General features: G+C 42.9%; 1 protein-coding gene and 1 non-coding gene across 12 annotated transcripts in view; both read left to right on the top strand.

The window, feature by feature from the left end:
• Positions 1 to 21021, top strand: part of RBFOX1 (RNA binding fox-1 homolog 1) — a 1842789-nt gene that overhangs the window by 1366131 nt on the left and 455637 nt on the right. Inside the window, exon 1 of one of the 11 annotated variants that reach the window (XM_087912647.1) lies at positions 18462 to 18672. The exons of 8 other annotated variants lie outside the window; for them this stretch is intronic. In XM_087912647.1, the coding sequence (XP_087768773.1) occupies positions 18529 to 18672 (144 nt within the window). In that variant the 5' untranslated portion in view covers positions 18462 to 18528. Of the gene's footprint in view, positions 1 to 18461; positions 18673 to 21021 lie in introns of those variants that run through there. 2 more of the 11 variants (XM_087912649.1, XM_087912648.1) reach the window with 2 other exon arrangements.
• Positions 11101 to 11227, top strand: LOC113439019 (U6atac minor spliceosomal RNA). Its single transcript, XR_003374491.1, has one exon. It is a non-coding gene; the product is annotated as a U6atac minor spliceosomal RNA (small nuclear RNA).

Genomic DNA, 21021 nt, shown 5'->3' with positions numbered 1-21021 from the left:
TTTAGAACAGCTGCTGATATTTATACTAGTTGTGTCTGCATCTGTGAAAGCTGCAGCAGCAACAACGGCTACAAAAACTTCTGTGGTGGCAATTTTTTCTCCATTTGCCCAGCTGGGCTGATTCACTGGGTTAACTGGTCCATGGTTCTGATGCTAGAGGAAGACAGTGCCCCAGGTTTAGTAGCATTGCAAAAGAATTGATACCATCAGAGATGGAGAGGGTGGGTCTGTTTTCAGAGTGTTCTTTGATATCAGATTTCTGATTCAAAGATTTTCAGGTACTTGAGCATCCCACATTCATCAACTTGGTAACACAACATTAAATGACTCTTAAGCAAAGCTTTACTGCTGGAGTTCAGCTATTGAAAAATGTGATAATCTCTTTCTTTCTCCCTCCCTCCCTCCTTCCTTCCTTCCTTCCTTCCTTCCTCCCTCCCTCCCTCCCTCCCTCCCTCCCTAACAATCAACCAGTAGATCAACTTGCCTTCATAAGTTGTGGGTGCTCCATCACTAGAGTCTTTTAAGAAGAGACTGAGCAGGCATTTGTTTGGAATGGTATAGGGTCTCCTGCTTAAGCAGGGGGTTGGACTAAAAGACCTCCAAGGCCCCCTTCCAACTCTGCTGGTCTGTTACCCCTCCCTCTCCACCTGAGTTTAAATTATAGCTGTATATATTTTATCATTATTATCTCTCTGTCTTTTCGTGATAATGAACCTTCTCCTCTTTCCAAAGATTGAAATGTAGGAAGCATTGCATACATGGCTTATCCTTGTGTGAGTTTCCAGTTTTATATTATACGCTTCTGCACTTTCCCTGGTTTCCCAAATGTCAATTAAATCTTCCTAATGTGCAAATCAGTTCTGATTTCATTGGGCTGTTTGAGATGATTCAGGGGGAAAAAAAGCTATTAGATTTGGATGTCTGAATCAATTTGGACCGCATGTCCAAGGGAGACCTCCTTTGATTAAGGTTGATTTTGACTGCTGAAACTCGTGTACGAAAAGCATCCAAATTGGTCTGAATCAGTCAGAACAAACCTTAGATATTTGGTTAGATCTATTAAATCCCAAGAGAAGAGACTGTAAGAAAGACCTCTCCTTGTGCAGAGAAGAGCAACAGAAATGATGCTAAATTGTAGGTTGAGGGAGGGAGGAATGTGGGAAGGGAAGAATGAGGGGGAGACATAATAACTGTTTTTCAGTACTTCAGAGAAGAATAGAATAAGATAGGATAGAGTAGAATTCTTTATTGGCCAAGTTTGATTGGACAGACAAGGAATTTGTCTTGGTGCAAATGCTCTCAGTGTCCATAAAAGAAAAGAGACGTTCGTCAAGAGTCAAGAATCATAAGGTATAACACTTAATGATAGTCATAAGGTACAATAAGCAATCAAATCATATTAGGAAACAGTCAATATAAATCATAAGGATACAAGCGACAAAGTTACAGTCATACAATCACAAGTGGGAGGGGAGGGGTGATCAGGAGTGATGAGAAGATTAACAGTAATAGTAATTCACTCTTTGTAAACAGTTGGACAGTGTTGAGGGAATTATTTGTTAAGCAGAGGGGTGGCTTTGGGGAAAAACCTGCCCTTGTGTCTAGTTGTTCTGGTGTGCAGTGCTCTATAGCATCGTTTTGAGGGTAGGAGTTGAAACAGTTTATGTCCAGGATGTGAGAGGTCTGTAGATATTTTCACAGCCCTCTTTTTGACTTGTGTAGTATACAGGTCCTTGACTGAAGGCAGGTTGGTAGTAATTGTTTTCTCTGCAGTCCTAATTATCCTCTGAAATCTGTGTCTGTCCTGCTGGGTTGCAGAATCAAACCAGACAGTTATAGAGGTGCAGATGACATAATCATTCCTCTGTAGAACTGGATCAGCAGCTCCTTGGGCAGTTTGAGCTTTCTGAGTTGGTGCTGAAATAACATTCTTTGTTGTGCTTTTTTGATGACGGTTTTGATGTTAGGTGTCCATTTTAGATCATGTGATATAATAGAACCTAGAAGAGGAGACTGGTTTATTCTCTAGGGCATCAGAGGGCAGGACAAGAAGTAATGGGTAGAAGCACGTTAAAGAGAGATCCAACCTAGAAGTAAGGAGAAATTTTCTGACAGTGAGAACAATTAATATAGGGAACAACTTGACTCGCAGAGATGTGGAGGTTTTCCAAAATAGACTGGACAACCATGGGACTGGGATGGTATAAGATCTCCAATCTTGAGACGGGAGTTGGATTAGAAGAACTCCAACATCCCTTCCTGTTCTGTGGTTGCATGTTCTATGAATGTAGACAATAAGAGGACTACACAAACATGGTGTCAGCATTCCAAGTAATGCACCCCTAGAAAGCAGAACTTTGAGGCAGGTACATTCCTCAAAGAACAATTTTATTGGATATATCATATTGGCACAACTGGTGAAAACTGATTCTGAAAGTTCCTGCGGTTTTCACCTAATTAAAAGAGAAAGATTCCCCCCAGTCATCAGTCACATGGTCCAATAGAGATGCCTGGGCAGTTGCTTGGTTACTTCGCTCCTCCTCTCCCCAGCCACCTGTTGCAATGTCCTTGGTTCCCTCAGGAAAACTTTTTTTATATATATTTGACTGCAAAACCCCAGCTAACTATTTCCCTCTCCTTCCCGTTGACACATGGAAGTGCAGAAGAAAAACATCCCCATCTACCTCTTAGGAACAGTATTGTTCATAACATTCATGTTTCTGACTCTTTCTGCAGGGGTGGGCTGCTGGGGGTTCGCAGGGGTTTGGGAAAGACCTAGCTAAGATTCTGTGCAGTTTGGAGAACCCCCAAATCCCACTCCTGGCTGGCCCCGCTCACCCCTCCCCTCCCAGGAGTCCCCACATGGCCCATTTTGGATGCGGGTAAGTGCAGGGTGGTGCCCAGAGGCTCGGGGAGGATGAAAAACAGGCCTCCTGGAAGTTTGGGAAGGCCAGAAATGGGCCCAGCTTCCAGAGAGCCTCCGGAGCCTGGGGAGGCTGTTTTCACGCTCCCAGATGTTCAAGGAAAGCCTCGGGAACCCAGGGAGGGCAAAAGCACCCCCCCCACACACACACGCACCACGGTGCAGGAGACCAGCTAGGCCACGCCCATCCAGCAACAGGGCAGAGAACCTGTTGCTAAAATTTTTGAAGCCCACCCCTGACTAGATGGTTCTAAGGTACCCTCAGAATCAGATTGAAAATAGGTGTCTCTTTTCCAAGGGAAAAAAAAAATCCTGCAGAAGGCCACCTTACTGGGATCTGCTCGCATAATCCACCGATACATCACACAGTCCTAAACGACTAGTGATTTGTGATACGAAACCCAGAATAATTATCTTGTTTGCTGTGTACACTGTCATTTCTTGTGAATGATAATCATCATCATCATCATCCACTGGAACTTGTGTCACAACTACCATCTGCCTGTAGCAAAGAACTGGTGGGATCATAAGTCTGAAAAAATGGTCGAAAATGAGCATGCAAAACTACTGTGGGACTTCCTAATACAGACTGACAAAGTTTTGGAACACAACACCCCGGATATCACGATTGTGGAGAAGAAAAAAGTGTGGATTGTCGACATTGACATACCTGGTGACAGCAAAATCGACGAGAAACAACTTGAAAAAAATCACCAGATACCAGGACTTGAGAATCGAACTGCAGAGAGTCTGGCATAAACCAGTGCAGGTGGTTCCAGTGGTACTCGGCAAACTGGGTGCTGTGTCTAAAGACCTAGGCAAGCACTTAAGAACAATTGGAACTGACAAGATCACCATTGGTCAGCTGCAAAAGGCCACCTTACTGGGATCTGCTCGCATAATCCGCCAATACATTACTCAGTCCTAAACGCTTGGGAAGTGTTTGACCAGTGATTTGTGATACGAAACCCAGCATAGTTATCTTGTTTGCTATGTATATTGTATTTTTTGTGTATAGAAATAATAGTAATAATAATAATAGAATAATAATAGAATAGAATAATAATAGAAAAAAAGTTATTGTTGAGCTTCCAGAACTGAGCATCTGGTCCTGTCATGTCCTATGACATTGTCCAGAGTCCCCGAATGCATGGCAGATTCAGGAATGGCGTTTAAGTTATCTGCCTGCTAGCATTATTAGTCTGACATTACAAATCAGAACAAGGTAGGTAGAAACATTGATTTCCTCTCCTTTTTTTTTGTAGGTAAGGGGCCCAAGCAAGTCTGCAGCTTAGTCATCTGTCATTAAATGAAAGCCTTTTCACCTCCAGGCCTTCCAATTCAAGTCCAGGCCAGATGGTTTTATTTCCCCCATCTCGCTGCCTGTGATAAAAAAAAAAAAATGATGAACTAAGTCCAGTCCCTAACAAATGAACCCCCTCCTGTAATTGACATTAATTGGCTCCCTGGTTGTCCCTCTCAGCGCAGCAGCCAAGGATCAAGCGCACAGGAGTAAGAGGACTTGTAGGATACCATCAAAAGAAGATGCATGCCCGGAGATGATGACATATAGCAAAGGAGACTATTGATGTTCTTAGCTGTCTAGAAGGTTTTTTTTCCCCCTAATTGGAGGATGATGTACAATGTAAATGCTTTACATTTCAGAAGAGATCCTTTCGCGGAGGATAGGAAATAGCAATTGCAATAGCACTTAGACTTATATACCGCTTTACAGTGCTTTACTGTCTCTCTAAGCAGGTTACAGAGTCAGCCTCTTGCCCCCCAACAATCTGGCTCCTCATTTGACCCACCTCGGAAGGATGGAAGGATGAGTCAACCTTGAGCCAGTGAGAATCGAACTGCTGGCAGCCGGCAGAATTAGCCTGCAATACTGCATTCTAGGCATTGTGCATGATGGATGGATGGATGGATGGATGGATGGAAGGAAGGAAGGAAGGAAGGAAGGAAGGAAGGAAGGAAGGAAGGAAGGAAGGAAGGAAGGAAGGAAGGAGAAAAGGAATAGCAATAGATTTATATACTGCTTTACAGTGTTTTACAGCCTTAAGCAGTTTACAGAATCAGCCTATTGCTCCTAACAATCTAGGTCCTCATTTTAACCACCTCAGAAGGATGGGAGGCTGAGTCAACCTTGACCCTCTTCTCTCTCCCCCCTCTCTCCCTCTCTCCCTCTCCCTCTCCCTCTCTCCCTCCCTCCCCCTATCCCTCTCCCTCCCCTCTCTCTCTCTCTCTGTTAAATCCCAATGGGGTCTTATGAAAGTCTCCTATCAAAACTCATCCATCTACATATCCCTTGAGCTGACTCCATGCTTGGTTTGAATGATACTTCATTCTTGGAAATATTTTTAAGAAGACTTGCAGAAACATCTCCTGGAGGCTTTCAAAGATCTCCTACATTTTGCTTACAGCAGCGTAAATGCTAAAACAGATGGAGAGACTTCTTGCTCTGGTCCAACTCATCAGCATCAATAGGGCTGACTCTCTGTATTGAAAAGCTGTCAGTTGCCCTCAGATTTCCTTCTGCATTCATCCAAAACTCAAAGTTGCCAACAGAGTGTCCAGATTTACTGTACTTCACTGTGTTCACACAACTTTGAGTGAAGCTTTAGTGCCACCTCTAGTTCTCAGGCAGAATAGATAGAGGATAAGTTAGCTTCTTTTTTTTAAAAAAAGAGAGAGATCCAGGTTGCTGAAGTGATTCAGACAACAGAAAACCAGAAGACAATGAGTTCTAGTCCCATCTAAAGGATGAAGCCGGGCAACCATGGGCTAGTCACTTTCTCTCAAAGGGCAGAACAAGAAGCAATGGGTGGAAGCTGGTTAAAGGGCAATCCAACCTGGAACTAAGGAGAAATATTCTGACAATAAGAACAATGAAGGAAATAGCTTGTCTCCAGAAGTTGTGGGTGCTCCATCACTGGAAGTTTTTAAAGAAAAAAATGGACAACCATTTGAATAGAATAGGATGAGCTGGAAGGCACCTTGGAGGTCTTCTAGTCGAGCTCCCTGCTCAAGCAGGAGACCCTACACCATTTCAGACAGATAGATATCCAGTCTCTTCTTAAAAACCTCCAGTGATGAAGCACCCACAACTTCTGAAGAAAAGCTGTTCCACTGGTAAATTGTCCTCCCCGTGAGGAAGTTTCTCCATAATTCCAGGTTGCTTCTCTCTTTGATCAGTTTCCAACCATCATTTCTCTCTGGTGCTTTGGAGAATAATTTGATCCCCTCTTCTTTGTGGTAGCCCCTTGGACTGAAATACTGCTATCATGCCCCTCTCCCCAATTCTTCTAGCCAAACTCAGATCCTGCAGCTGCTCTTCATATGTTTTAGTCTCCAGGCCTTTGATCATTTTAGTTGTTCTTCTCTGAACTTTTTTTTCCAAAGTCTCAATATCTTTTTTGTAGTTTTTTTGGTGACCAACATTGGTTGCAGTATTTGACTGAGATGGTATAAGGTCTCCTGCCTCGGGCAGCCACTTGGATTGGAAGACTTCCAAGAGCTCTTCCAGCCTTATGATTTAATGACTCTAACGCTAGATAAGTAGGCAGTCACAAACCATTTCTGAAGCCTTCCCAAACATGCCAGCAGTAACTAGTCCAGGCAGTCCCGGGAATCAGCAATGACTTGGACACACACACACACACAGAGAGAAAGAGAGAGAGAGAGAGAGAGAGGAGGGAGGGAGGGAGGGAGAGAGAGAGGGAGGAGGAGAGGGAGGAGGAGAGGGAGGAGGGAGGGAGAGGGAGAGGGAGAGAGAGGGAGGGAGGGAGGGAGGGAGAGAGAGAGAGAGAGAGTGAGTGTTAAAACCAGTATGGGCTGAGGTAGGAGTACAATTCAGGTGATTCCAAGGAAAGACATTTTTTTTAGAACAGAATTCTTTTTTGGCCAAGTGTGCCTGGACACACAAGGAATTTGTCTCTGGTGCACAAAGCTGTCAGTGTACATACAAGCAATAAGAGATAAAACATGATCATAGTCATCGTAAAAATACATTTATCATAAATCACAAGATACAACACTTAAAGGTAAAGGTAAAGGTTCCCCTTACACATACATACTAGTCTAGGGTCCTCATCTATGTTTCAAAGCCGAAGAGCCAGCGCTGTCTGAAGAGGTCTCCGTGGTCATGTGGCCAGCAGGACTAAAGGCCAAAGGTGCATGCAACGCTGTTCCCTTCCCACCAAAGTGGTTCCTATTTTTCTACTTGCATTTTTTATGTGTTTTTGAACTGCTAGGTTGGCAAAAGCTGGGACAAGTAATGGGAGCTCACTCCGTTACGTGGCGCTAGGGTTTTGAACCTCCGAACTGCCAATCTTTCTGATCAACAAGCTCAGTCTCTTAGCCACTGAGCTTAGTGATTGTCATAAGATACTAAAGAAGCAATCAACATAAATCATACTAGGATACTAAATAAAACAATATAAATTGAAATGAATATGAACCATAAAATGCAGTAACATAGATGAAATCATTGATCTCAGGAATTGTTACTGACATTGTATTCAGGATCTGGAGTTTATTGGGTCCGTTCATTGACCGTCCTTTACCGGTTAATATGTGACACAGTTATGATTGATAGGAAAATTGCTTTCACCTCAATTTTTAATCTGCTCAGAATTTAATTTCCCTGTGAGATATCCTCCCTGGGTCACCGTGTTGGCTGACGCAACTCACCATCCTGTGAAAAGGATGCCCCATGAAAATGTGATTTTATTTTTGCTTCTGCCAAAGACATGGCAATGAGTGACTGTATTTGCACAATATACTTGATCCTTTGAGGGAATGAATTCATTTTCATCATTTGCATGCAACATTGCATTTTAAGCTAACCAAGTGGCCTGAATTTATGCAATATTCTAAAACACGCACATAAATCACAGCGATGATTAAAATTAACTAAACTTAGGAAAAGCTATGCATGTTTTGTGACAGCAGCTGGACCGTTGACCAATAGCTTCCTCTGAATTTAAAAAGAGTGAAGATACATAGAATATAGAACCGTAGGGCTGGAAGGAACCTTGGAGGTCTTATAGTCCAAGCCCCTACCCAAGGTAGGAGACTTTATATCACCCTGGACAAATGATTGTCATGTGTATTTCTGAAAACTTTCATTAATGGGGCACCCACAACTCCGGGAAGCAATCTATTCCATTGATTAATTGTTTCCACAGTTAGATTTTTTTCCGCCTGAGTTCTGGGTTGGATCTATCTTTAATGATCTTCCACCCATTGCTTCCTGACCTGCCCAAGAATTGATCTGAATTACTGGTTGTGTCTTCCCTTTTCCTTTCCTTCCCTTTCTCCTTCTTTTCTCCTTCCCTTCCCTTCCTCTGTCTTCCCCTTTCTTTTCCTTCCCTTCCTTTCCCTTCCCCTTTATTCCCTCTCCCTTTCCTTTCTCTTTCTTCTCTTCCTATCTTTCCCTTTCCTTTCCTTTCCTTTCCTTTCCTTTCCTTTCCTTTCCTTTCCTTCCCTTCCCTTCCCTTCCCTTCCCTTTCCTTTCCTTTCCTTTCCTTTCCTTTCTCTTTCTCTTCCCTTTTCCTATCTTTCCCTTTCCTTTCCTTTCCTTTCCTTTCCTTTCCTTTCTTTCTCTTCCCCTTTCTTCCCCTTTCCTTTCTTTTCCCCTTCCTTTCTCCTTCCCTTCTCTTACTTTTTCCTTGTCCTTTCCATTCCCTCCCCTTCCCTTTTTCTTCCCTGGCATTAGGCAAAATTCATATCTCTAAGACCACCTAGCAGATCTGAAACAGACTGAAATCCTTTACATGAAATTAAAACTAAGAATATAAGGAAAAAGGGATAATAATACTTCTGAATGCCTAGCAGGGATATTTATATATGCAAAAGTGGATTTAGCATTGGAGAAGATATCAACTCTCAGCCTGTAATTTCTTATCTGTGGTTTAGTAGAATTCTATAACGCACGAGCAAAATTTTCCTCAGTTGTGAGATTGTGTGAGGGGTTTTTTGTTGTTGCCGGTTTCTAAAATCTGTATATTTTGGCCCATTGGAAAATGCATTAACTTGATGCTTAATGCCATTGATGAGGTATTCAGCCGTTTCTTTTCCATCGGTACATCAGCAGCAATATTCGGCTTTAGGCTGACTCCACTGTTTATGTAATAAATAAAAAAACAATAATTGAAATAAAAGGGAGCGGAAGTCTTCATTGTTGGGATTTTTCTTTTCAGAATGCTACGTTAATTAAACATCAACATAGACATGTTTTCCCCCCCCCTCTCATTTCTCTTTTTCAATCTTCATTCTGTAAAGGAAAAAAAAATCTTTGATGTTTCTTCTTGCTAGTGAGGGAGAAGACATTCAATGCTTCATAGAGGCTTGTTGGGGCATCCTTTTCTTCTGGGGAATTTGGAAAAATTGGAATACAGGAGATCTTCGACTTACAATTAATTTAGTGACTGCTTGAAGTTACAATGGCACTGAAAAAAAAGTATCGTATGACTGTTTTTCATATATTTATGACCATTGCAATATTCCCATGATCACGTTACCAAAATTCAGATGCTTGGTGGGGATTCATTTTTTTTTTACTACTGGTTCTGTGGGTGTGGCTTGGTGGGCATGGCTAGGCGTGGCTTGGTGGGCGTGGCAGGGGAAGGATACTGCAATATCCCCATTCTCTCCACACCCCTCTAACCTGCTTTCCAGCTCCGTTCTCCTGTGCAGGGCAAGCAAAGGAGACCCAGCCAATCAGCTCTGGGCATGGCTTGGTGGGTGTGGTGCTCTGTGGGCGTGGCTTGGTGGGCATGGCTTGGTGGGTGTGGCAGGGGAAGGGTACTGTAAACTCCCCATTCCCTCTCCACCCCACTAACCTGCGTTCCAGCTCCGTTCTCCTGTGCAGGGCAACCAAAGAAGACCCAGCCGATCAGCCGGGACTCAATGGGAGGCAGAGAAGAGATGGGGTTGGTGGGGCCAGTCAGAGGTGGGATTTGCCAGTTCTCCAAACTACTCAAAATTTCCACTACCGGTTCTCCAGAACTGGTCAGAACCTGCTGAATACCACCTCTGACTTGGCAACTGACTCATATTTATGATGATTGCAGTATCCCTGGATCGTGTGATCCTTGTTTGTGACCATCCAACAAGCAGGTGTCAGCATTCCAAAGGCTATCCATTCCAACCAGTAACTCCAAGACAACTATAATCTCAAAGTATTTTTATTAGCATAGAAACTTGGCACCTCTGTGGAATTCTAAAACTAACGTTTCCCCCTGGACTTCCCACAAGGACCCAACCTACAAACCATCCCCTTTTTCCCACATCATACATCATGTGAATCAATCCCCCTTCTGTCCCAATTCTTCGTGCACCATTCACAATGTCCTTGAATTACTAAATAATTTATTTTGTCTACTGAGAGCTACTCAAATAATATCAGCCCCCTCCATTTCTCCGCCGCTGTGTGGAAGCTTTTAATAACAATTCCAAAGCTGACAGGAGTCCCCCCTTCACTTCCTAAAAAGAAACATAAGAAACAAATACAAACAAGGGTTAAAGTAACGTCCTAACCCCCCACAAGCCAGATTCACTGAACAACCCTGCGGTGATTCCCTTAACAACTATGGCAAGAAAAGTCAAGAAATAATGTGGCCAAATTCCCTTAAGAGAACTGTCTCATTCAGCAGCATAAATGTTGGGCTCAAGTTTGGTCAGGGTTTTGCTTGGGCAGCGGGGTTGAGATAGATGACCTACAAGGTCCCTCCCAACTCTGTTAATGTGTTCATCTGGTCCTAAGCTGAGAGCAAGGCATTCGACAAAGTAGACCACAACCTACTTCTTGGTAAGCTAGAAGAAAGTGGGATAGATGGCATCACCACCAAAGGGATTCACACCTGGCTGACAAACCATACTCAATGAGTAGTCCTTAATGAGTCTAAGTCTACATGGAGGGAAGTAAGCAGTGGGGTGCCACAAGGTTCCATTTTAGACCCAGGACTCTTCAATATCTTCATAAAGGACTTAGATGAGGGAACAGAAGGGGAATTTACTAAATTTGCAGATGATACGAAGGTGGCAGGAATAGCCAACACCCAAGAAGACAGACTCAAGTTCCAAATCTTGATTGGATCTTGATTGGATTAGATACGGCCCATCTATGGGCCGTATCTAACAAAATGAAATCAACGTAGAGAAAAGTCAAGTTGTTGTATGAAAGGAGAGAAGGCTAGCACTCCCCTTGATAAGGATGGAAGAGGCCCTTTGTGTTCTTTGCAACACGCATATGGTTACGGCGCTGCCACTTACCTCATGGCATCTAACCAGCTTTTAAGGGGTGTGCATAGATGCACCATTGTGCCTCCCGTCCCTGTCCTATTGTCCCCATTTATTCATACCTATTTCCTGTATTCTTACTTATGTTTATACTTACACCTATTATCTTGTAAGCGATTGACAAATCAAATCAAATAAATAAAGTCTTACATTTAGGCAAGAAAAACCGAAAGTACACGTATAGATTGGGTGAAACCAGGCTTAACAGCAGTAACTGAGAGAGGCATCTTGGAGTCTTGGTGGACATCCAGCTAAATATGAGCCAGCAGTGTGTGGCGGCAGCTCAAAAAGCCAATGGGGGTTGGTCTAAGTGACCTACAAGGTCCATATCAATTCTGTTAATCTAATCTAAGGTCAGCTCTTGCAATCTTCTGACCATAGTAGTAGGATTACGGAGCTACCTGTACGGGACAATTGTTTTTTGCCTCTTTTGTTCAAGGATCTATTCCAGTCAGGGGCCTATGTCGTTCCCCAGGTTGGAAAAAAAATCCTGCAAAACATCTGAATCAATTTAGAATTGAAAAAAAAAAAATGTCCCGTTTTGGTTAGAAATGAGTGAAGTTTAGTGACACGGGAAGTGGCCTGGTTGTAACATCTTCATTTGTGCAAGGGCAGGTCCAAAGGAGATCGCTCGATGTTTTCTTCCATCGATGGATTTCTGCTTTAAAAATCAAGCTACCTCTTTCTGGCAAGCTTGCTTTGATCAATTAATTAATTAGCTGAAGCTTGGGAAAGTTAGTTTCTCGTGGGCTTCTCAGTTCAGATCACTTTGCCTTCCCCCTCCTCACACACCCACCCAAGGATTCTCACTGAGTGAGGTTGATGGGCGATGCTTTGGTTCCCTCTAGCCAATGAGGGACCGACAAATTAACCTCATTTATTTATGTCTTAGCTCGATACCCGTGCTTTGCTACGAAACTATATGGTGGGGCTTAGTTTTGGGGGAGGAAAATAAGGGGAAAAATTGTGTCTCTGCCTACCAGCATCCATTGGTGTTCATCTGGCTAGTGTTCTGTCAGTGTGTGAGGGAGTTGAGGGCTGTTTGGAAATTGAAAGAGTATTTGCTGTGTGAGCAAGAAGGAGACAGCGAGGAGCCTGGGCGTGGCTTAGCTCAACTGTTCTGTACTAAAGCTGCTTGGTGCTGTGAAACTAAAACTGAAACTCCTCTCCTCTGGTGGTGTTTTGCATTTGGAAGAGATTTCTTTTCAGGTGGAGAGGGGGAGTAGAACTCCTTAGCATCAGAGCATGTTAATAATAATAATATACGAAATACTAATACTTTGATGGTCATTTTGAAAAAAAAAAACTTTCTTAGTGAGCACCTAGAAACCAAGAGGAACATACGTGCCAAACTTCAAGTTTGTAGGCTTTACGGTTCTGGAGATTTTGTGATGATGTGTGAGTGGCATTTCTCTTTTATATATGTAGATTTTAAATTAGAAAGACTTCAAGGTATGTCTTTGCACTACAGGTGGTCCCTGACTTACAGCAGTTCATTTAGTGACTGCTTGAAGTCAGTGCAGCATTGAAAAAAAGGGACTCATGATGGTTTTTCCACACTTATGACCGTTTCAGCATCTCCATGATGACTCCAAGTTCACAATCATGACAAAAAAACATTTACCACATGCATAATCTACTTTTGTGTGTGTGTAACTAACTGACGAGCATTTGTTTTGTCAAAAGCAACCTAAAGTCTGGGTTCCCATGCACGTTTTTGGAATGTTCACTCTTCACTTTTTATTATTTCAAAATACAGGTAGTCCTCGACTTATGACCAACGAGCCCCAGATTTTCGTTGACGAGGGAGTTTTGTTCTGTTTTATGACTGTCCTTGCCACAGTTAAGTGAATCACTGCAGCTGTTAAGTTAGTAACGCGGTTGTGTGAAGTGAATCTGGATTCCTCCTTGACTTTGCTTGTGAGGAGCTCGCAAAATGGGTTCATGTGATTCTGAGACACTGACGTCATTGTAAATGTGAATCCGTTGTCAACTATCTGAATGTAAATCACATGACTGCGGGGATTGCTGGAACAGTTGTAATTCAGAGGTGTTGCCAAGTCAGAGGTGGTATTCAGCAGGTTCTGACCAGTTCTGGAGAACCGGTAGCAGAAATTTTGAGTAGTTCGGAGAACCGGCAAATCCTACCTCTGACTGGCCCCGCCAACCCCATCTCTTCTCTGCCTCCCATCGAGTCCCAGCAGATTGGCTGGATCTTCTTTGGTTGCCCTGCACAGGAGAACGGAGCTGGAAAGCAGGTTAGTGGAGTGGGGAGGGAATGGGGATTTTGCAGTATCCTTCCCCTGCCACGCCCACCTAGTCATGCCCACAGAACCATTAGTAAAAAAAAAATTGAATCTCATCACTGTTGTAATTGTAGAAAAACAGTCTAAGTCACTTTTTTCGGTAACTTTGAACGGCCACTAAAAAAAAACATTGTGAGTCAAGGACTACCTCTATTCTCTATGCCTCCAGAAGTTGTGGGAGCGTCATCCCTGGAAGCTTTCAAGAAGAGGCTGGACTGCTACTTGTCAGAAATGATGCAGGGTCTCCTGCTTCAGCAGGGGGCGGGTTGGACTAGATGACCTGCAAGGTCCTTTCCAACTCTGTTAATCTGTATCTATTCATTTTTTAATCTACTGTAGATTCCTATGTTCAATTTCCCCTTAGGAAACGGAGGATGAAAGTGAATTTTGGATTAATTATGTGGTTGTCAGCTACAGAGCAATCCTATGTAGGTTTGTTCAGAGGTCAGTTCCAATGTTACAACAAGCTTTGTGCAACAAGGTCACATAGTGTAATAAGATTGGGACTGGTTTGGGGACTTCTGTTCGCACTGTGAGTTGTGAGGTGCACGAAGGTAGGTTCAGCCAATCTCATTGTACACATATTGTACTCTGACAATAAAGGTAATCATAATTCACAAGGGTAATAGCTGATATTGAACTTAACAACCCTTTGCCATCTCACCTTGTCTTATTGACGAAGTATTAGCAAATATCCAGAAATTCATACAATACTTTTTTTTCCCCAAATCTAGCTGTTGTGGTTTGTAAATCTTAACAAACTTCAAGGACTTGCCCATTATGAATGATTTAATAAACAGTATTTTAATATGGTGTATCAATTCAGCCATTAAAATAGGTGTTTCTCAACCTTGGTAAATGTAAGACTTGTAGACTTCAACTTCTGGAAATCCCCAGGCAGCCACAAATGATTGTGTCACACCAACTTCATCTCTCATCACTAAACGTCACTGAAACAAGCACAGGTGCTGGGTGGCCAAAAAAGAAACACTGCATCAAACACTGCAGGACAAATGCAAGCAATTTTGGAATACAAGTTTTGGCCCCAAGACTCTCAGTTGTAACATTGGATCTGACCTCTGAACAAACCTACATAGGATTTGCTCAGTAGCTGACAACCACATAATTAATCTAAAATTCACTTTCATCCTCCGTTTCCTAAGGGGAAAGCAGAATGCATGTGCAACCCATCAATGAACAAATGCATGAGGAATTCTCTAATCTCTGTGTTTGTGTGTGTCTATATATTTCTCCTCCCTAGTTGTAAACCTTTTCTCAGTTGGTGGAAGAAGTACTTCACCCATAATATGATGCATTGTTTAAATTTTATGCTTTAGAAAACAAGCAACCAGGACGAGTTCAAAGGAGTTCCCCCACAAAATATTTGAAGTTTGATGGCTTTGTCCTTTCTTTCACATTTTTAAAAGCCCAACATTATGCGCAGATAGGTTTTTCAATCTCTCCATGCCATGTATTTTTCATGAAATATTTTGATAATTAATTTTGCACTTTAGTTGTACCTTTTATTTATAAAATAAAGTATTATTGGTTTTTATTAGGAAGGGGAGGGAAGGAAGGAAGGAAGGAAGGAAGGAAGGAAGGAAGGAAGGAAAGAAGGAAGGAAGGAAGGAAGGAAGGAAGGAAGGAAGGAAAGGAAGGAAGGAAGGAAGGAAGGAAGGAAAGATCACAGGCATATGCTGAATAACATGTTTTATTGTTCTGGAAAAGAGAAAGGAAAAGCAAGATAATTTTATCAGAACAAGAGACTGCTTAAGGCAAGAGATAGAATGCAAGGGATAGAGAAAAAAAGATAAGTGACAATACAAGACTTCATTTTATGTTAGTGTTTCCTTTCTTCCTTTTGTGTCTGTCTATATCTAGTCTTTCAATTCCTCCCCTCCTTTCCTTTTTTCTTTTTTTTTTCATTATAAATTAATTTTGGTTGTTCACTGTAGCAGTGATATCAGAGTCGCTCAAGCTTTATGATACTCTGCAACCACGTCGGCTTTTTCAGCGTAAGAAAGACACCCTTTCTTTGTGAGTCCCAAGTATGTGTCTGTGTGTGATACTGTTCATGCATGTTTGCATTTTAATTATTGTTTGGGGGAAATAAAATAAGGGTGGAGCTGGTTTGTTGAGATATCTGCCTTTTGGGGTGGTTTGTAGTCATAGCAGGCCATTTCATATGGGTAGAGGGGGTTGTGGTGAGATTGTCAATGTGTTGTGTTGTGTTTTTTTATAAGAAGCCTTTTAAAAAAAAAAAATGTTTGCACTCCTTATTATACAACAGCTAACTACTTTTGAAGTGAAGCTCGGTTTGCCTGTAATGCAGGAATCCTCTGGTGTTCTGTTTGCATTTTTATTTCAATAATGGCTGGAAGGGGAGGGGAAAAATAAAATAAAATTTAAAGGAAAATGTGAGAATACAGCAGCAATTTCCGACAGAAGACCCAGCAATACATGAAACGCTCCTAGTTTGAGATAAATGCTTGATTCTTGCCCCTTGCACTGAGTCTTCCCTTCCTGGGTATCAATATTAGCTTCTTCTATACAGATAACTTTTTTTTTGCTGGCTCTTGTTTTAAGTTCCTGAGTTCCTTCTTAAAATAAAACCCTGGGAAGGAAAGAACAGGAAGGAAATCTTCAAGTCGAAATGTCCAAATTCCTTTTGATTAACATTAGTATATATTAGTATATATTGATTAACATTAGTATATATATATATATATACCATGCAGGAGTAAGATGCCAGGAAATATAAATATATATATATATTTATATTTCCTGGCATCTTACTCCTGCATGGAGAGGAAAGGAAGAGGGTGAAATTTGACCTCAAGGACAAGTTTTAAGCATAAATGATTTCATTTGCAGCTCACATCCTGTTTTATTACATGAAGATTAAGTTGGTCTGCTAATGAATAATTATTACTCCATAAAATAAAGAGAGGAAGGCAGACTTGGGGGTGGGGGGGCTCTGATTCCAGGAAGACATATTACTTATAAGTTTAAAAAAAAAGAATAAGAAGAAGTAAATATTAGTTTGTGTTTGTTTTTTCCCTGGGTGGCTAATGGTATTTGTTCACCTAACCTGACAGAATCGCCTCTCGTAATGGATAGGGCTTTGGGCCACCTTTAATCATCTTAAATGAGAGGAATTTACATATGTGGGTTCTTTCTTCCTGAAGGCAAGGGAGCCGATTGGGGAATGGACTTTGCCATACCGTGACTTTTATTCCTTAAAGATTCAACTGCAGTGCCTAATCTAATTTTTCACCATGGTTAATGGTCTTTTACAAACTCCTGCGAAAATGCAAATGCTGGTGGGAGGAGCTTGAGGGAGGTGATGGGAAATCAAAGGATACAGAGAGAGAGAGAGAGAGAGAGAGAGAGAGAGAGAGAGAGATGCAAATACAAACACAGACACAAGCACACTTTTTTCAAAGCCCTGAAACGCTAGTCCCTATATTCAGACCACCACTCTGTTTTGGGTAGCCTCTCCTAGAACGGTTCGTGTTTTTTAATGACCGCAACAATTATTAAAATGATTCATTGCTTCGGTTTGTGTGCCCTGTCCAGAATCCTTGAGGGCGTTTTCGCCACACCCAAGGAGAGCATCCCGAGGTATCTCTTCCTGGAGGCGCCAACTTTCTGGTGCAATTCCATCCTTCCTAACCCGGATTTTCACATCTCCTTTCCTCTCTTCTGCTCGCCTCTTGGGCTTTCCTCCAAAAAGGCCATGCCGAAAGTCCAAGGCCTTCCACGCACCCAACAAAATCTCCGATCTGGCTTGCGAGGAAGGGGGGTGGGAGGTTTAACCCAGGACCCTCTTTCCAGTCCCAGCTGGCCACTGACATTAATTGACTCCAAACCTCAGGCCGGTGGTGCAATATAACACTCTCTCTCTCTCTCTCTCTCTCTCTCTCTCTCTCTCTCTCTCTCTCTCTCTCTCTCTCTCTCTCTCTCTCCCCCCCTCTTTTCTCTCTCCTCTCTTTGCCAATCTCTGGAGGATTTACACACATACACATATAATTATTTGAATATTGGTGAGTGGGCAAGGGGGCCCGTCCTGTCTTGGGACCCCTTGGACAAATGAGAGGAGCCCATTGCTTGAATCCATGGGGAGCAGAAAGAGGTTGGATTTGTCTCCTCGGCAGCCCCTCGGCGCTGCTCTTGCTCCCGTACAAGGGAGCAGCGAGTGTGCAAGCGGGCTGTGTGTGTGTGTGTGTGTGTGTGTGGAGAGAGAGAGAGAGAGAGAGAGAGAGCCCTTCATGCGTTCGGTGACATTGTGGGGGAATCTTGCTCGGAGGCTGTAGGCGGCTTTCTCTCTTCACGATTAAAACCGCTCGTTTTTCTCCGGCTCAAACCCCCCCCCCACTTTTTTTTTTCCCCTCCAGATTTTCTTTTTTGTTTGCCTTGGCTTCGCTTAGCTTGGGGGGAGGGGGGGAGAAAGAGAGGAAAAAGACATAAAGAAGAAGAAGAAGAAAAAAAAAGCACAATTGTGAGCCAATGGCCTTGACTTGAGAGTTGCCCGGCGTGTAAGGCTTTGCACACGCGGGGACGGGGGTGGGGGGACGAGAAGGAGAGCCTCCCACACACCAACACACCAACATCCTCCTCATCCTCATCGCTGATCCTCCTAGACACCCCCCACCCCCCAAGAAGAGAGTAGCGGGGCAAGAGTGCGTGCACACACGCGCTCTTCTCTCTTCTCGGGCGCGCGTGTCTTGGAGGGGGTGTTTTTTTGTTTTGATTTTCTCGGCTGGAAGCAAAGCCCCCCCTCCCCGTTCCCCTTTGGAGAAAGTGAGCGGTGGCAGTTTTACAGGGGAAGAGAGCGGGAGTGCGGGAGAGAGAGCGAGACTGAAAGAGAGACAGTGGGGAAAAAGAACGCGTCTCTTTTTTTTTTCCTTCTTTCTTTCTTTCTTTCTTCCTTCCTTTTTTTTTTTTTCCTTCACCCTTTTTGGCGCTGAGGCAGGATTAAGTCTCTTCCTCATGCAAGCCCCCTCACTTGTCGTCCGCCGAGTCGAGAGTGGCAACATGCAACATCCTCTGACAGGGACAACTTGCGTGGCACTTCCGAACGTGGGTATGTGTCCCCAGCTTTCCTGTGCCTTGACTCTTATGTACTTACAGCAGGTAAGTCCATAAGCAAACTTCTTTCCCTCTCTCCTCCCTACACCCACACATTCTCTCTCTCTCTCTCTCTCCTCTTCTCTCTATCTTTCTCTCTCTCTCCCTCCCTCTCTCACACACACACACACTTCTTTTCTTTAAACACAACACTCCCCCATCTCTGCCTCTCTTGATTTAGCTCCCTTCTTCGCTACCTCTTCTCTGTCTATCCCTCGCCTCTTGGACCGGAGTGAGGGATAGCTTTCTGCCTGAATGGAGTGTATAATTGCCTTTCTGTTGTAGAAACGGTTCCCTTATGTACGTGTGCGTGTCAATAAGAAAAGCATTATAACTCTTGGGAGGGGGTTCAGATTTGAATCCCGTGCGTTCTTCCATCGGAGTCCTTCAACGGGGTCTTTAAATTTGTACGGTTTTGGAAAGTTTGAAGGGTGATTTTTTTTCCGTTGGTTGGTTGGTTGTGTTTTTCGTCCCGATGCTTTTCCTACGCATTGATTGTTTCTTTTTCTGCACGGAATTAAGACGTTGCTCTTTTTTTGCTACTTAAAAAGGTTTTGGCAAGGGACGCAAAAAAAAAGGGGGGGGGGAGGGGTTAATGAAAGGAAAAGGGTGGGGGAAGGAAACTTTACCTTACTCCGACCTGCAAGCCCCCCCACCCCCGCCCCCCGTTCTAACCCCGAGGCACGAAATGCTTCTTCCGATGGTCCTCTGAAGTTTTTTTTTTTTTTTAAACTCTCGGCTTTGGAAATTTCGCCAACCGCGGCCGAGTTCTTTGTTGCAAAGGAGATGCGGTTGGAGGGCGAGCGAGCGAGTCTATTGAATAGGCGAGACGCGGCCGCCGCGAACATTTGAGAAGTTGATCAGGTTTAGCGGATGAGTCATTTGTCAACCTGCGATTTGCCAGCCTAGATCTTGGGAAGTGTTCTGGGGGGGCGCGGGGGCGGCGGATTTTTCTCCCTCTAAAAATACACGGCTGTCTACTTGGCTTATTTTTAAAGCGGCGTCTTCTTTCTATCAACCTTCTCCGGGTACTGATGGAGTTTTTTTCAGGTCTTGGGGATGAAACCACAAGGAAGAAGAGGATAAAATAAAAAAGAAACGGTACCGAAGATCAAGGGAAAGCTAAGCTTCCAAGCCCGTTTAGTTGAAAGTAATCAAATTGAAAGCAGTGGCTTTTTATCTCTAGCCAAGGTGCTGAACCTCTGTGCGCCCAGGACCCCTTTTTTAAATATATATATATATACTATCCAGATTTGCAAATCGTCATCTGCGCTCACTACTACCGTGAAGGGGGACTCTAAATTTGCAGAAGCCAGATTAAAATAGATTGTCATGCAAATGTGATTAATTGCATGTATTCTGTGGAGAGTGTCCTCTCTTCCCCCCCCCCTCCCTTTTGGGGAGTTTTACTATAGCTCACCTGAACTATAAGGGGCTACGACTCTTAGCTATTAACGCTCATCTCCTAAGATATTTTAGATGACCTCTGTGCCTCTGTGCTGAAGTTTCTTCCTTTGTCCATCTCTCTTTTATTTATTTATCTTTTTGAGAAAGGAAAGATTTTTTTTTTGTTAAAGATAAGTAACGTACTAATGCTTCCTTTCTCCTTTCTCTCTGGTAGTCTTCTTGCTAAAATAAAATTGAATTGATCACTGATCTTTATATAGGAGGGCAGTTATAGCTTAACTTATTTTAAGCTCAAAAGAAATCAAGTCAACTCGGGTGTGTTTGTCATGCTTGCAATCTTGTTCCTACTACGGAGGAAACAGATTTAGGATGGAAAGAACTAATTGAGTGTTAAAAGGTTCATCCTTACAATTAGCCTCATATATCTGGGTGGGTTTTGTGTGTCAGAATTTCTCTCTCTCTCTCTTTTGTGCACATGTGTGTGTTTGTTTCTGTGTGTTCTTTTTTAAGGGTCTTAGTTAAAGTTCTTCATGTGACTGTCACACTTTCTGTGTGCCATCTTAAAAAAAAGGCCGCTGTATAGGAAAGATTATTATTATGTATGTATGTACATCTGCATGTTTTCCTATGTTAACTTAGAGAGGAAGGAGAGAAGGAAGGAAGGAAGGAAGGAAGGAAGGAAGGAAGGAAGGAAGGAAGGAAGGAAGGAAGGAAGGAAGGAAGGAAGGGATTGTTCCTAATATTTTTTTCCTTTATTTTTTTCCCGTACACTCATTTAAATATGAAAGAGATAAACTTTAATCTGGATGGATAAGCTACATGAGCGCCTAATTATGAGGCAGAGGATGGAGCCAAAAAGATGAAGGAGGCTGGGACAGCAATCCCTTCATCTTATATTGGCTTGGAAAGTATTTATGAAACTGAAGTCCAAGCATTGTAAATTTTCCC

The sequence above is a fragment of the Pseudonaja textilis genome, chromosome 14, assembly GCF_049901715.1.
Source record: "Pseudonaja textilis isolate UNSWEBS1 chromosome 14, rPseTex1.2, whole genome shotgun sequence".
Classification (NCBI taxonomy): domain Eukaryota; kingdom Metazoa; phylum Chordata; class Lepidosauria; order Squamata; family Elapidae; genus Pseudonaja; species Pseudonaja textilis.
Note: the sequence above shows the minus strand (reverse complement) of the source record. Positions and strands in the feature narration are given on the sequence as shown.